Raw genomic sequence first — 17,815 nt, 5'->3', positions numbered from 1 at the left:
GGTACGGTTAATTATATTCTATATAGAATAAAATGTGTTTGATTTACATTAGTCGTTGATTTTTTTTTTTTATCACGAAATTGAAAGTTGAAAAAAGACTGTTACGTTTAGTAGAGTGTAAATGATTGCTAAGCCGATAATTAAGACGAGCACGCGTGTGCGTGAGTTCGTTCCAATACCCGCTGTCCGAAAGCAACGTGACATCGAGAAGCTCACGCGAGGAGACCTGTCCGAGAAGGAGTATCCTGACAAAATATATCGTTTCTCTTTCATGGTTCGACCTCCATGGAATCCCAGCGATTCTACCGGTGCCCGAGAATATGCCAGAGATCCTTACCTTACTTTTCTCGACGCTTCCAAGAATCTCAGGGATTTTTTTCCTAGACGTGACACGAAAATAATCTAAAATCGTTGACCGATTGCTATTATTGACAATGTCAACTATATTCAATACGGGACAAATGAAATTATCAACAATTCTGCTAAATGTTTTCTTAACTCTTTTTTCAAATATTCGCGAAATAATAAATTCTTATTGCGCGTGTAAAAAATAACATTTAAATAAATATATAAAACTATATATGGGAAGGGGGGTAAGAAAAGTATTTGCAGTGTTTCCGTTTGAAATCAAAGGTATACTGGTTTCTCGAATCGATTCGAGATCATCGAAATAATCGCCGTTAAAGGTTCGAGATTATCAAGGGTGATCTTGCCTTTAGTATAAGTTTTCAAGTGTAATCGGAGAAATAAAGTCTGCAGAATTTCCCGATTCGTTGGACGCTCGACTAGGCTCGTAAAGAGAAGTTGCAGTGGTGTGTTCTGACGGTAACTTGAGGCTGCAGAAAGAAAGAAAGAAAGAAGGAAGGAAGGAAGGAAGAAGGTAAGAAAAGAAAGAAGGAAACAAGGAAGGAAGAAAGGAAGATGCGTCGAGGACGATGGCCATCGTCGTCTTACCAACCCTAAGTCCGCTTAGTTACATCTTCATTAAACGCTCTACCTAACCGCTCCAATGTTGAGAGAATTCTAGTCAACTTTTTATCTTCCCTGTCCTATCAGTTTCTTTATCAGTACTTTCAAATAAAAATGTCTAATACATATAGGTTCTATCTTTTGTAAAATTATCCCTTCAAACTTCTTTGTACACTGAACCCTTTTACAATATGGTTTCGATACAACCCGATACGATATATTTTTATAACACTGTTTTCATATAATGCAATTTAATAAGATTTATTAATTTTCGCATTAAAAAAATACTTAAAATAGTAGAACTTTTTTGTCTTTGAGACTTTTGTCTTCATAAAATCATAGAAAAAATTTAGTTTTATTAAAAATTATAGGACGATAGATGTATATCGAATATCTAATTGAATATCGTAAGTAAATAAAACTCGAATAGATTGGCAGAAAATAAATTCAAATCCTCGTCGATCTCCCTTCGACGATGGTTGTTTTACTTACGAAAGAAACAAGACGACCCTATTGGTGGTCCTATCTTATCTGGGGTCCTCTAGCTACGATCATCGGCGACTGTTACTGGCAATTGCTATACTTTTTATTTCGTTGTTCTTATCGTTAAATAAAGGGCTATAAGAAGAAAATGCAAAAAGTTTAATCAACTTGAGTTTCGCGTTGTCGCGAGATAACAGGCTCGATAATGCAACGAATGGCGCAAACACAAAATAAAAATTAAAAAATGAAAAGGAAAAAAAGAAAAAAGAAAAAAGAAGACAAGAGGATAAGATCGAGTCGCTAAATGCATACCGGTCACCTAAATCGTGCCTAATTATTTTTCTCCTCCTTTTTCTTGAATACAAATGAATATCTATATATATACATAAAAATACGTAGTTATATCGAGGTCTCATCAAAAATACAAATAATCCTAATCGAAAATACGCGCGTACGTATATTTAACCGGTAAGATTAAATTATGCATTACTTGCAAAATCAAAGCAACCAAGTGTCACAAAACTATCTAAAATATCCTTCGAATTGTCTCCGAAATTGGATAGGAGGAGGAGAAGGAGGGATTCTTTGTCGAAAGAGTAACGTTCGCGAGTTTCAGGACCGCTTTGGTTTACAAGGGGGAGGGTCAGCGGTCTTCTTCGCCATCTTGAAAGGAAATTCCAGGTCCCCGAATGGCCGTAAGATCGGGACACATCGTTATGGGTCCGCTTCTCCATCTCTCTCCTTCTCTCCTTCTCTCTCTCTTTCTCTGGTTCTCTCGGATGGAGCAGTATCGGGGCGGAGGACCAGGTCCACGGGCTGAAGGAGGACGCGGTCGTAAATATTCGGGCGCCAAATAATGCCGGTTCCGAGCGAGAGCAAGCGACCACGACTGCTGCTCGACCCGTAATGAAGGACATCCTCGTTAATTAGTCAATAAATTATCCTTCACGCTCAGGACTCGTGGTACCCCCCTCAGCCCCCCTCCTTCCTGACCGACCGTCCTCTTCTCTTTCCTTCCATCTATTTGTCGTTCCTTCTCTCTCTCTCTCTCTCTCTCTCTCTCTTTCTTTCTCTTTCTATCTTCATCCGTAGGTCTGTCTGTTCATCCTTTTTGCTCCCAGAGAGAACTACTCGAGGAGGGCTGCATACTTTACGACACCTATCTTGCACGACAGCGCGATGCATTTCTCACAATCAGAGCCCCCGAAGACGGAAACGCGTCTTGTAAGACGATCCACGAGGTGGTCCATCCTCGACTTTCAATCACGTCCAATTTTTCGACGACCGGTATCCTTTCACTCAACCTTTCTCTTTTTTATTTTATCTCTTTCCTTTTATTTTATTTTCTTTTATTTTCTTTTCTTTTCTTAATTCCCGTCCTCTTTCCGTGGGAAAATGTTCAAACTAACGTGTCCATCGAACCGGTCGACTTGTTATAATGTTACAACAGTGTATCATCGGTCATAACAAGGAGAGAAGGAAAATGTAATAATATTTTATTGGGATTGTATAAACAAAAAAAAAAGAAGGAAAAAATCAAATATGTAATAACGAAGGTAATGTATATACATACTTATAGACGAGATGCGATAATCGATCGGTCGACCTCTTAACAAGTTGCAACGCCGGTTGCGTGTCGAAAGAAGATGCGAGTGTACTGCCGTTTTCCGGCAAGTAAAACGTATAGAAAGAGAAAGAGAAAGAGAGAAGGAGAATACGACAATAAAAAGAAAAATGAAAATAAAAGTATCTCGAACGTAAGGAATCGCAATGGCGATAGAGATAAGTCGGATGCCGCGATATCGGATATTGTGAATTCTTTTCGAGGGCGGGAAATATAAATCCGCGCGCGCGGTAGGCTGGGTCAAGTTAAAAAGAAGAAGAAAAAGAAGTAAAAGAAGGTAAAGACAGGAATAAAGAGAAAGAGGATTCTTGTCGTTGGTTCTGGTAATATTGCGTTCCTCTCTCTCTCTCTCTCTCTCTCTTTCTGGCGTTGTGCATGAGGCATAAAGATTTGATCGTATACACGTCTAAAGTACATACCGTGCCACGTGACCGTAGATCACCTTAACTACTTCCTGGCCGTAGTAGTAATACAGTCCTACCGCGAGTCTTCGGACATGGAAAACGACGACTACGACGAATAGTCCGATCTTTCCTAGTATTAGCGACGCGTTCAACTTCTAACACCTCGAGGAAAGTTTATTTCATTTGGTTCATACACTTTGCCAATTTTTATCCACGTTTCCGAAGATTTTAGACTATTATTCGACACCTCTAATTCAAATTCAATTCAAATTATCAACATTCTTATGAATTCGCGTTAATGACAATGATTAAAATAGACTTTGTTTTAATCATAGGGCTAAGCTTGATGTGAAAAAAAAAAGAAGAACAAATTGATGCAATACGGGAAGAAAAAAAAAGGTTGAGTACCCCTGACATTTAAGTCTCTCCCTGACACTATTTCTTCTATTTTTTCTATCTTTGTCTTACTTTTGACTCGTCTTTACATCGGAATCTTCCGTTCGACAGCAAACTCGAAGATGGACGATGCCCGAATCGTGTATACTCGTAAAACTCATGAGGGAAAAAGAGAGAGAGACGCGGAAGAAACGACGAATCAACTGAGAAACTTTCTTTTCACTGTTCTCTATGTATTGTATACGTGTGTACAGATATATCGAGTTGTTCGATATAAATAAAACGATACCTACCCGTGATACCAGTTGCCGATAGGTATGTATATTCACGTCGTCGAAGCACATTTTCATCGAGCTGATCCGTTTCAAGAGAACGCCGCTGGTTGAGGATGATCGTCTAATTTACGAACGTTCGACGATTGAACGCCTTGTGTTTGAACTTTCCCTCGTTCGGATCGGCTCAATTTATACGATCGCTTGCGGTAACGGCTCATCGCGATTTATTACTGGCTTCCGTGTGTTTCTACTCTTTCGAAACAGTGCGCTTACATTTATTCTTTTTTCTTTTTTTTTTTTGTCAACCTTTCATATAAAGAAGAATACTCGGTTGGTTATTAAAAGATTTAATGAACGAATAAATGACGTAAAAGTGTAACTTAAAGATACACGTTTTTATAGAAACGTCATGCCGGACTAAATTATTTGATTACTCTGTTCGATTATGCATTTCGTTTAATTCTTAAATTTCGAACAAATGGTTATTTGCGAAATAAACATTTTCATTCGATCGTATATCAGGTAACATTTTACGACTAACGTTAATAATTGGTAACTTATTCGTTTCATCGTTTTTCATAATAATCTTTACGGAAATTCGGATTAGGAGGTATTTGGGTAAACCTAAAAATACATTTAATGCGGCTCATCTGCCGGTTCCGAATCAGGAACGACCTCGAACATATTGAGAATGTATTTTCTCGCGTCTTCGGGATTTTTAAATTTGTCGCCATGGGAGTCTAATAGATGAGCTCGCAATTCTCTGGAAAAGTTTGTGCAAAAGGTATCGGTATTTTTCGTAGCACAAAAGTCACACTCGTAGATCGATTTGCCGGGATGCAGAGTCTTGGATAGTACGTGTTTCCTAAGATTTTCCTGTAACGAGAAAAACAAAGAAATAAATAGACAAGAAAAATAAAGAGAGAGAAATAGTTGGAGTGTCTGGGTTAGAAGCGTTGTAGGAAGAGTCATAAATAAATCGTGCAAACGCAAGGAGCCACGTTGTAAAGGCTTTTCATAGCTCTTTAATGGACAATGATCCAGTCTTAAACTTACGACGCGTCTCGCTCGAACGAAAGTGACGACGAAAAGACAGTCAAGAGTGTTCGGTCATGGTGCCTGATTTACATCACCTTACCGAACCATAATCGTGAACTGCTTTGCCCACGCCGATGTGTTTTGTCTTCCGTACGAAATAGCATCGATATATTTGAAATTTGTTAGACCGTGACAACCTCCTATAACCTAGTGTTATTATCATCTAAGAGATTGTACACGAGTATAAGAATAAACACTGCTTGGTTGTTCTTATCAAATTTGCAATGCGCGTTAAAAGATACGAACTCGGGTTGTGTCTTATTACACGATAAAGGACATAACTTTGATATCCTTTCCTTTTCCTCCTTGTAAGAAGTGGAATCGTTCGATCAAGAAAGGTGAAATACAATGATCGAGTGATCAAAAATTTTGCTATGCGAAAATAAATCTTTTTCTTCTTTCTTAAAGTAAAAAACATAAGGGAAAAAGTATTAAACCTATCGACAGTTTATTTAACAATCAGTCAAATCTTCATCAAAACGTAATTAATTGCACTCGAACAAATGTAATTGGTGCATAAAATTGAAAAAGAAATAAAAATTATGAAATAATTAATAGAATTTTAATATCAAATTATAAAAAGCAGTCATTATATTAGATCGGTCACGGTTCGTTTAATTTAATTATACACGAAGACGACGATCGTCAAACGCCCACTCTAAGGGCTTAACCACCTCTAACAATTTTCATTTCCCTGGTTACATTTTTTTTTGTATGTTTTCATTACTTGGACAAATCACGAGAATAAGAAAAGAAACATTTGTAAATTATTGTCCTTCCGTTCTACCTGGGAATACCTTATGGGAGTTAAGAGAAGAACCGATTGACGGTTTGCCGTGGTGCAAAACCGGACGCGTTCGTTGGCCATGCCGTTGGCGCATTTAAAGGCGTTTTACCCTCTCGGCCTAAGTAGCCGACCGTAGTCGTAAACATCTTCCTACCAGGCGGGCTTATACGAGCCGTTGATGGCAACGGCAACATCAAATTTAATTTCCCATAAGTAAATCTTTCCGCGCGACGCGACCAGTGCTCCGTGACGTTGCCGCATTAAGGCCCCGTTCACAACGCAATTCCTAGGGGCCCGCTTGTCTATTTTCCGTCTCTTATCTATCGAACAAAAATAATAAGAAGAAAGAAATGTAAACCACCCTTCGAACGACGCGAAGACACGCGACCACGAAATCAACATTTTCATTACAGTGATCACAAAACTTTGATCTTCTTTTTTATTTTTTCTCAAATTATTAACTTACATGTATACCTACTTAGGACATACACACATATACTTATATATGGAAATACGATTGGATGCAATAGCTCGGAGAACAGATGTTGTTCATAGGCGGCTCATGTTCCACGCGCTATCCCGTTTTACGAGCTTCAACAGTAAAATTAACAGAGACCGTCGTAGCTTATTTCTCGTTGTCAGTTCCTTTCAACGTCTTCCACCGAAAGATTTCTTCTTCCACATCTTTTACCTTCACTCCCAATATCTTTCTATAACCTCTTCCTCCTACCGATAATCCTCCTCTTTCATTTGACGTAAACGTTCTCGTAATCTACGTGAATTATCGCGAATAGTTTCGATCTTCCGATGATTTCCAACAATCTCTTTCCGAGCGGTACCCTTTGCTGTGCCGCATTTTATTAATTAAATTTACCAACGATGATGATCGAATCGAATCTTTAACGATTTTTTTTTCAGAACAACTTTTCATCAAATTCTACGACAGAATAAATAATATCTATTTACATAAGATTTTCATTATAAATTAGAAATAATTGAATACCACGTTTCGTAATTGCAATACCCACGATTCTAAAGGTTTCCCTTTTAGCCAAAAAGAAAAAGGAAATAATACAAATCGAAGAAATAAATACCGGCTTAAAGTAAAATGAAAGGGGAAGAGGGAACGCTGAACGAATGCAACTTAACGTTACGCGAGTTGGAAAGGCTTGAAAGAAAAGGAAAAGGGATATGGTGAATGAATGGGAGAAAGGACTAAAAATGGACAATGACAATGTACTTTTAAATCAGTATGTCGTCGTAATAGCAATCGCGAAGCATAGATTGGACGAGATCAACATCGAGTTATAATAAAAATCGTCGTATAGGAAAGCCGAGAAATTTCTTTTGGAAGGAACATTAGCCGATTTTCTGCTCACGATCGTCGTACCTATTTTTCCCGTTCGTTTTTCTTCCTTTTTCTTCTTTTTTCTTTCATTTAAGTTATTTTTCTGTATGTATTTTTTGTTGTTGTTGAAAATTAACGACCGGTAGCAGGGCGTACAAGTCGATAGCATCAAAGTCAAGCGTTTAAGAAACATAGATCGTCTCTCGCTTAGTTCGAGATAAGGTGTGCACGGTTGCAGTAGTCGGCTAGGAGGAGGTATACCAGGGTAGATCGATCTATCCGCGGCTAAAGCGCGCAATGATCGGAGTAATTCCATTATCTTAATCGGTAAAACATTCTCCACGAGAGAGAGAATGAACGAGAGATCCCGATAGAGTAGAATGGCGACGGGCTTTTATTATTTATTACATTGTTTCTCGAGCCACCGATATGCATCTGCGGATTTTATGCGCGTCCGAAGCTCGGTTCTATTAGTAGGATAGTTTACAAATACTACAATATTTCCATGTATCTCATACGTATAGAATACGTTTACAGGCTGATTCACGAATGTGTTATCGTACTTAGGGAATACTTGAAATAAAATATAATATTCTACTGATTACGATTCGTGAATCAGCCTATATATATAAACATATATGTACGAGCGAGCAAAAGACATAACGTCGAACGATTTGAACGCAACCGTGGTAGCCAAGTAAGTAAATTCGTAAGTAACTACTCCTAGATTATGTCCGTTCTTGGTTGTTCAAACGTAAATCGAAATGAGAGCCACTGGAATGAGTTTATGTCGCTATCAAAGAGACACGGAGCCCTCGTATTCGAGTCGCATCCCAACTAAAGCTTCAAAGGGCATTAGCATACCGGCCAGCAGCACGGTATGACCGGAGGGAGAGTGAGAGAGGGGAAAGAGCCTGACCGGACTCCTCTTCTTCCGTGCGTGTGTGGGCATCCAGTGAGCACAATTAACTCGTTATCTTATCGCAACCGTGGCCACGGCGGTGGCGGCGGTGGCTGTACGAGCAGAAAACGCGACGCGGTCCTAACGTTAACGTGTACTTTGCTTAATTTACGCCACGACGGCTACCTTAGCCTCCATCCACCAGCCCTTTCCAATCCCTCCAATACAAAAATTGGATCTGTCGACCGATTCAAACATTTTCGGTCAAACATAAGAGAAGTCGGCAACTTCTGTTCGATGCGAAACTTTGCTTAAATTTTTTAACACAGGCCAACACTGATTTACCTTTAACACGCGAAAATGCATTTTATTTGTGTATATATAATTTACGTTTATTATTTAAGAATTAGAATTCCACGCGTGTTCTTTGAAAATGTCGTTAACGGATTAGGTACGAACTTACCAGATTATTGCAGGCGTAAGTACAATAACGACACTTGTACGGTTTGGTTCCCGTGTGCAACAGCACGTGTCGGCGTAGATGAAAACTAAGTCTGGTTCTAAAAGTGCAACCGGAGTAAGGACAGGAATGATATCTAAGTTTCTCCACGCTCGTTGATTCTTCGTGCCTGACCTGATGCCTGGAACGAGAGAACAAATAAAACCGTCTCTTCTGTACATAATAATAATAATAACAATAATAATAATAATAAGATGGAAAATAGTGGAGGAGCGTGGGCGCGCGTGGTTGCATCGAAGAAGAAGACGAAGACGACGACGGGAGGGTGAGGAGGAAGAGGGAGGAAGGAGGAAAAAAGAAAGGCATATATCGGCTGATATATTCGAAATGGCGGAAGACGTACGATCAGGCCGAGGCGCGGCTCTCGGGAAGTTCATCGTCGCAGCGGGACCGGTGATTATGAAAGATGCGATATGCGTGCGCGATATTACGAGGGAGCCATTGGCCGTGGTGGCTACGCGTATATCAGCTTCGAAATGCATGACACGTTTAATTAAAATCCCGCGTGATTTACTCCGCTCCGCGTTACAAGACTGAGCTAGATAGACGAATAGAGAGAGAGAGAGAGAGAGAGAGAGACAAAGAGAGAGAGAGAGAGAGAGAGAGAGAGAGAGAGAGAGAAGTTTCGCGACACTCTGCGGCCTGCGTTGAGTTCGACTCACGTAGTAAGTACTCAATTCGCGATGAAATATCGCGTCGAGTATCGCATCGAGTATCGCATACGAGTATCGCCGTGTGTGCCGAGATCATAACGGGTTGCCCGCACTTAGTCGGCTCCTGCACGCAACTTCCGCTTGCCCGCCCCCAACCCTTTTCTACCCTTTTCTTTTCTTTTTTTATTTTCTCCCCGTTTGACGCTCGCGATACTTCTTCTTTTCATTCAAAGCTCGCGAGCTCGGTATTGCTGTCGTAGAAAATGAGATGAAATTTATTGGTACGTATCGGTTTGGTATTGGTACGACACAATACCCTTAATAAGGCTTAATTTAAACCGGACTTCAGTTGATCGTCCGGCAAATTGCAAATCGGTATTATTATGACTTAATCGAGACCTCGATGGAAAAATGAAAAATGAAAAAAAAAAAGAGAAAAAAAAACAACCCCATCGATATATTACTAAAACCCGAATCGTTTCTCCTCATACAAATTCTCACGAATTCCATTAAGTATTACGTCGTTATGATGAATCATCGATCGGTTATATCAAATTACTTCCATTTTCTTAGATCGATCGGGATCAATAATTAAATGCTATTCGTTCGATACTATCTCTCCGATTAATAGCAATATTAGTCTCGATCATCCACCGTAACGTGTTCTAGTCGATTTAGATCGAGATCAAGTTATTGGACAAGGAACTTGCGTTTATATATCGTAAAGATATTCAACTTTCAAACGTACGATCCTCCCATAAGTATATGCGAATATTGATTCCCAAAGAAAATTGATTTCTTATATTTTTCCTTTTATTTTTATTCTTTTTTTTTTTCTTTTTTATAAATATATGCGACCCGTGTCGATCCTGTATACGTGCTGACACGTCCGTTGCATCCTCGCAATTAATTCGATCCGGCTTCCTCGAAGACATCAATTATATATACGCGACTTGCTAACATGATTAATGCTATAGGAATGCATCGAACTCGGGTCAGAAATCTTGATTAAAATTAATGTCAATAATATTGGTTGGAAGGATGCTGATTATACACCAATATTCTCTATTCTTTCTCTATCTCTCTCTCTTTTATTATCTCAACTTTTCTTCTTTTTTTTTATTCTCTTTTAAACGTGTCTTGTCGACAAACTCAAAGAATCGTATGCGGAATGAATCGTAAAATCCACCACCCACCCACGCGGAAGCGTATCGTTTATCGATCTTTCATTTTCTTCTTGGATCATGCAAAAATGTTCGATTAATTTCACGTGTGACTCATTATTAATTATAATATATACGACTGATCACATTAAATTATTGTTCTATTATCCCGAACTAATCGTAAATTTGTAATCGTAGATCTAACAATAAAATGATAATGAAAATGAAAATACACGTATACCTGCGAAGTTGGGTTCTAGTTTTAGCTGCATAAGAACAGTGCTCGCAAGGATATTTTCTACTGATAGAGGCGTCGCCGTGGATCATGGAACGATGATACTTCAACTCGGAAGCTGTACGTAGCATAGTGGGACAACCTGGAAGACCGCACTTGTAGTTTTTACCAGCATGTGTAAACATATGTTGTCTTAATGCGTGTCTGAAACAAGCGGATTAACCAAATTTATTGACATATGTGCCAGATAGTGCATGTTTGCAGTTGAAAACAAAAAAAAATAGTTGCGAGGAAAAGATCGCGAAAAGCAGAGGCAGGTATGCCAAGTATATTCGAAAAGTATTTCACGGGTGCGAGTACAATTTTTGGAATACCATTTGAGCGTGGTTAAACGGCGTTGAGAATAATGATTTTGCCGGTTAAATAGGCACGCGCGCTTTCGTTAAGTTCGACGCTTAATAAGACAGGACAATGGGCCTACGAATGCGCGGTACGCGTGCGAGTATCGGGCCCCGTTTGCACGCCTTACGATCCGATCCCAGCTGTTGCATCCTATGTATATCAACCTGCCAAGAATAAGAAAGAAACTAAAACATAGTCTTCGATTCTATACCCTCTGTTCATCATTTTCCTCCTTTTTCAATTTAGTTTTTCGTTCCTTAATATTTCTTACTTTGTTTATCTCTTCTAAGATGGTGTAAGTAAGTCAAAATGACCGTATCGAGACCGGATCTCCTCCCGCTTAACCGCTCGGAATTCTCATCGTTTCAGAATAGGAAGCAAGTGAGGATTTATGACACCTTAATTAGGATACAGTGAGAGCACTGACTTTTACGGCTATGAAGTTAATTAAATCATCTGCTCGAAGTAAAGTGGAATTTTTAAATATAGGTAAGCCATATATATTTGTTGCCTATTAGAGTTTTATCAGAGGATTAAAGTTTCTTTTTAAGTATGATATAAAAATAAAACAAGGGAGGAACAGAATCTGGAAAGATCGACTATTTATAATCTCGTATAATAAAAACTAATGAGATAGAAATATTTTTTCTTCATTTTATTATACCCGAGATATTTTCTTCCTCATATTTTCTAAGATAAGATTTAGATTTCGTTTATTATCGTTTAAAATAGAAAACACACGTTAGAAATTGATTATATAATTTTGTTAAATTACTAAAGTACACGTCGAATATTTAAGTATCGTTCGATTACTACTTTTAAACAATGTCGTACAAAGGTAGATCGTTCATCGAACGAAGTAGAAGTCGAGAACGACCGTTTCCCTCGTCGATGTTATCGAAATTGGCAGCAAATTTTCGAACACAAGTATCCAGGATCGGCGGTACTCGTATCTCCGGTTGCCGGCCGCAAGATCTCGACGTCGTTCTTGAGTTTGCTGCTGGTGCTCTTGCTTTTGCTTTTGCTATTGGTGGTAGTGGTGGTGCTGCTGTTGGAAAGCTGCTTGGGGACAGGACGAAGGACGCTGATTTTTCGCGATGGTAACTCGCCGATATCTTGGGGAGTTTACTCGGAGAGACCGATCGAGAGTGAATGAAAGAGAAACAGAAGAAGAAGAAGAAGAGGAAGAAAAAGAAAAAGGAAAAGGAATGAGAGAGAGAGAGAGAGAGAGAGAGAGAGAGAGAGATCCAAGCAAAAAGGTAGGGGAAGAAGGACGATAGAGGATAGTGGGAAGCGGTGAGTGGCAATAAGTGCGAGAGAGAAAGAAGAAGAGAAAGAGGTACGTGAGATCTGGGCCGTCCTAGAGGGAGAACCGGCCTACCCAATTGGCTACGCAAGTGTAACGCCAAGTTTTACAATGTCAGCGTATACACGCCCTCGCACGAACCTGGTCAACGTTAGACTATGCCTTGCACCTGTGCCAGAAAGAGAAAGGGAGAGAAAAAGATGCAGGTAGCAGGACGCGAGTACGCGTGTTTCGCGAATCCTTTAAATCGAACCTGCGTGTTCGATGTTAGGATCTTTCCCAAGTATCCTGCGCGTGCAACTTTCACGAGAACGCATGCGTGCATTGCGTGCGATCCTCAACGATCCTCCAAAAGATCCACTAGGATCGTGCCGACGATGCAGATAACGATAAAGACCTGGGATGAGTTCGATACACCCGCGCAAAAGGGTACAACCCAAGAAAAGGCCGTAACCCTTTCGTAGAATTCTTCCCCAGTAATCCGGAAATGAATCATATAGAATCGGTATTTATTTATCTTATTTTTATTCCCTTGGTATTAAGAATTAATATTTCGATTCTGTTGAGTAACCCTACATTGATTTCTTCTTTACGATTTACGGAAGATAATTTAACGTTTGATGAGATAACAGGTAAACCTGAAGTATCGATACAAGATCCTAAAATTATATCTACCTATCTGTATCTACGATACACCCTTCTTCTATGCTATCTTTTTATTACCATATATAATCTAAGATAAGAGATGTGTTCTTGATCTTATCGTTAACATCAAACATTCTCAAATAGTAGAAAAAGCATCGTGCAATATGTAAAAGATGATTATTCGTTTTAAAACGTTGCTATATCATCAACGATCCGTCGAGTTTGAATTTTCCTAGATGATTATTAAAAATTACATACAAGTACAGGTAGATACCTAGATATTATTTAAGGTACGTCCACATGAAAGAGCTCATGTCCATTCGCGGAAAGTATAAATTCCGTCCTTGGGAATCGAAGGTGCATCGGATTTGTTGCCACGAGTGCGCTTGTAAATGACATAAACGATGAGAGAAGCTTCCTTTCAAGATCGTTGATATTTATCGTGTAATCGGAAAATCAGTTCGAGGCTTTTCATTCTCCTCTTTCTCTCTCTCACACACACAACATATTTTCTCATACACGACGGTTGGTAATTGCATCTGAATTATCACATTCTCTGTGTCCAGTAGACAAGACTTTTCCTGGGGATTGGAATCCGCGATAAAAAGTAATATTAATACCTGTGCCATCTTCTCTACATGCAGGTGCGCTTTCTCACGCATGGAATCCTTGGGCGAGTGCACGCGCGAGCGCATTACTGAGACCTCTCTTCTATCTATTGCCATTCGTATTTGGTTACCTGTTGAATAATAATATACGCGCCGGAAGAATCCGAGATAGACTTTCCTACACATTTTCATGATAATAAATTAAACTACACGTATTATGATTTTTCAACAATTATTTTCTCTCTTTCAGAAAAAATATTCTTCATATAATAATATATTTGGGGTAACGCGCGGAACGTTTACACATATACCTATCTGAAAGATTTTTAATCGTTCATTTTTATATTCGATTTTTATTTCAATACCAAATTAATATTGAAAATAATAATTAATCGTTGTTATTGCAAGTTTGTTAACAACAAACTGGTCAAAACTATCCGTAACCCTTAATACATAAATTTACTTAGATTAATGCAAATTTTCCCTATACGTTATAATATATATCTTTGAAATCTTAATTAATTAGATATATTCAAAAGTGTGTCGTGACATTTACATTCGTAAAATGAAAAATAGGTAGAAAACAAAATGGGAGTTTCGGACATTAACTCGAATAGTTTCGTGGATCTTTTCGAAGAAACGTCGATCTAAAGAACGTCGATCGAATCGATTTGACGAAGGTGAAAGAAAGGAGCGGTGAATTACGACGACTCGCGTAGTTGCTCAACGGTTCGGTTCTCAAACGAACACGTATATAGAAGGTGGTCAGATATTTATTTCATTTTTATTTTATCCATTCTATCCATAGTATAGATAGGTAATACCAAACCTTTCCAATCGGTTCTGAATTCCGATAGAACAATCCGTGTAACGAAAGTGTGAGTTGATTTGTAGATTTTGAAAAGACGTTGACGTTGAGTAGAAACGCGTTTATAGGGGAGGAGAGAACGGAGAGGATGGTTGTTCATCTTTCGAAAAGATGAAGAAAAGAAGATGAGAAGGAGGAGAAGAAGGGACGAGGAGGTTTGAGGAAAGAAGAGGGCCGGTGTGTTTCGGTGGAATGTCGCAGGCGTGACAAGAGGCCGTTAAGGAGAGACTCGGGGCCGATTGGGCAAGCGGATGCGGTCACTCCGGATGATTTAACGCGACGTCCACCGTCATCTCGTGAAATACGTACCGGCTCTGAGCGGGGGCCATTTAAAAGTCTAATCTTTGGGCTGGCGCGATCGTCGTTAAAACGAGCCGTCGATAAAACGATGGCACCCGGGTGCCATCGCGAAATCGAAAATACTGACGTTTTGCGAGCTTTCAATTCTCTTACGAATCGATACAATTTCATTCAAATTAATTTTAATCATCATTATCTTACATTGCATAAAGTTACTTAGTCAGTTAAGTAAACCTATACTCAAACATTAGACACGCGAACAATTTAGAATAGTTTAGGAGAAATCCGATAGCTTTTAAAGGTTCCCTTTGATCAAAGTATAACGTTAGGTGGGGTAAGAGTGGGTATCCTGTGATCGCGGCCGTATCTCAATTTGTATCCTAACGAAGTCGGATCCAGTCGGATATCGATACCACGGTATCCTATCTTTATCTGCCAGTTGCCGTCTGGAGGGCATAAATCTCGTCGACGATGTTGTTGTAGAAGAAAGAATAAAGAGGAATAAGAATAAGAAGAAAAATAAGAAGAAGAAGAAGAAGTAGAAAGAAAACAAGAAGAAAGGTAAAAAGAAAGAAGAAGAGTAAGGTCGGGGTGGTGGTGGGGTGGAATGTACAATCAAGTTCGCGAAAATTCGTATAATTAAAATCGAGTCTGGTTAGGGACTTGCAAGCAAGAAGCCATCATTGGGACTGGTGGTAGCTCAGCGAACCCGGTGATGCCGCGGCGTCATCATCGGACGTCCGCGCTTAGGGGTTAAGGATAATCGGTTATGTACACGAACAGAAAGAGAGAGAGAAAGCATGCGGGATACAGAGTGACGTATAAGTTAATATCGGACCCGATCGCTTCGAGATGGGAATTGCAGAGCCGGTGAAGCCGATCGTGTAGTACGCGCGGAGTAAAAGGAGTAGGAGGAGGAGGAGGAGGAGGAGGAGGAGGAAGCGGATGGGAGCGAGCGAGCACGGGCATTAATTAAAAAGGTTGTGCATTAAAATGATTTGTTTTAATTGGCTGAACGCGCTGAGGTATTTATGGCCTCTTCGTTCTTTCGTTCCTTCATTCGTTCCTCCGTTCATTCGTTCTGTCGAGCATCGACTTATCTTTCTTTCTTTCTTTCTTTCTTCATCTTCTCTTCTTCATCTTCTTCTTCTTCTTCTCCTTCCAACCGCCATTCTCGTCTTTACTCCTGGTTCGAGTTCTCGCCCTAGTCCCCTCCGCCACTGACCTCTTCGATTATCTCGAAATCGGACGATCGTTCATCCGGAGGCCGAGGCGAAGAGCTAAAAGGTGATTCTCTTTTGGCGGGAAGAACCGTGAAACGCTTCATAAATATCCGCCCGCGACAAGTGGATCTTTATTACTACCCGTGATTTACGCGTGCCCTTAGTTATGTACCATTCTCTTTTCTATTCCACCTTCAAAACTCGTATCTCTTTCTTTCTCCCTTCTTTTTCTTATTTTTCAAACGGAGAAGTCAAACATACACATATGTATGTAGGCGAATCGCGAGCCACCTCTATTCAATGATTTATTGCTTCTTATCAAGAAAACGTCAAGTATCTCGAATAGAGAGGGATTGAACGATCGGACGGATCGTAAAAGGCTATCGGTATTATATTCGCTTTTAGAAGGAGGAAAAGAAGTAGTAGTAGTAGTAGAAGCAGCAACGGCAGGAAAAAAGATAAACTAGAAGTAGTAGAAGAAGAAGAAGAAGAAGAAGAAGGTCGATGCGGGGATCAAGGTCTGGAAGGAAGGTGGACGTACCTACGAGCGCGGCCGATGCAATTAACGAGGAGAGTCGCGAACTCGCACAGGAGGAAGGCCAAGGAAGGAGCGGGGAGGGGGAAGAGGAGGAGTGATACTAGAAACGTTAATCCTTGGTGGAAGGAAGCCGGTGAACTCACTCCGCAACGGATAACCGGTGAAGCTGCCAAGGTGGGTGGAATCGAGGATTCCAAGGGACGATGGGCGAGGTGGGATCGTGATGGCTCGTGATGGCGGTGGGGTACGCTCATGGAAGGATGCCGAAGAAGAGGAGGCCGGACCAAAGTGAACCGAAGGTGATGCATGGCCGACGGTTCCTACGGCGGCCCTGCAGACCAAGAAATAAAGAATAAGAAGAATATCCGCTTCGCCAGCTCGAAACCCGGCCCCCTGGAGCAAACGCTGTCATAACTCAATCCCACCTTCGTCGGTTCGTACGTCCGTCCGTACGTCCTTACGTCCGTCCACCTCTGTCCCCCTGACCCTTCCCTTCCCTTCCCATCCCATCCCTTTTCTTCTTCTTTATCCCTTCTCCATCTTATTCTTCTTCTTATTCTTCTTATTCTTCTTCGTTTCTTATTTGCTTTCCTTTTCTCTAACCTCGGCACTCGATGTGATCGTATCGAACTTCTCAAACCACGGTGTTATTCCATTTGACTAATATTCCAAAGTGAATATTTTTCATCGAATTAATATTCATATTCAAAACGCGTTCTTTGTTGAATAAATTTTATTTTGTATATTTTTTTGTTTTAAACGACAATGAATTTTTGTCAGGAAAATCAATTTTTAATTCGACACAACGCGTGTTTTGCACAAAGCATATTTAGTTAAGAATGTTTGAATTTAAGTATCAAAAAGAACGATAAACTGGCAGGAATTGTATCTACCACGATGATTTATTTAAACGTTAAACGAAAAGAGATAAAGGCGTCGAGAGGAATCGTAAAATCGATTTCGTTCTCCGATCACGGAATAGATACATAAACGAAGAAATAAATCAACGACATTATACGATCGGATCATTCACGATGTTTCTGCATTTCAATCGCGATAAATCGATTCG

At 39.9% G+C, this 17,815-nt stretch overlaps 1 protein-coding gene across 6 annotated transcripts in view; it reads right to left on the bottom strand.

Annotated features, from left to right (window-relative positions):
- Window positions 1-4,589: 4,589 nt before the first annotated feature.
- LOC106786628 (zinc finger protein 700-like) overlaps window positions 4,590-17,815 on the bottom strand; it is a 33,291-nt gene continuing 20,065 nt past the window's right edge. For all 6 annotated transcript variants that reach the window (XM_014748217.1, XM_014748218.1, XM_014748215.1 and 3 more), the window contains exons 7-9: window positions 10,863-11,060; window positions 8,749-8,926; window positions 4,590-5,027 (exon numbers count right to left, since the gene is read on the bottom strand). In XM_014748217.1, coding sequence (XP_014603703.1) covers window positions 4,788-5,027; window positions 8,749-8,926; window positions 10,863-11,060 — 616 coding nt within the window. In that variant the 3' untranslated portion in view covers window positions 4,590-4,787. The remainder of the gene's footprint in view (window positions 5,028-8,748; window positions 8,927-10,862; window positions 11,061-17,815) is intronic.

The sequence above is a fragment of the Polistes canadensis genome, unplaced genomic scaffold (assembly GCF_001313835.1).
Source record: "Polistes canadensis isolate GaletaPanama2010 unplaced genomic scaffold, ASM131383v1 scaffold_78, whole genome shotgun sequence".
NCBI classification, from domain to species: domain Eukaryota; kingdom Metazoa; phylum Arthropoda; class Insecta; order Hymenoptera; family Vespidae; genus Polistes; species Polistes canadensis.
This window is presented reverse-complemented; position numbering and strand designations above follow the sequence as displayed.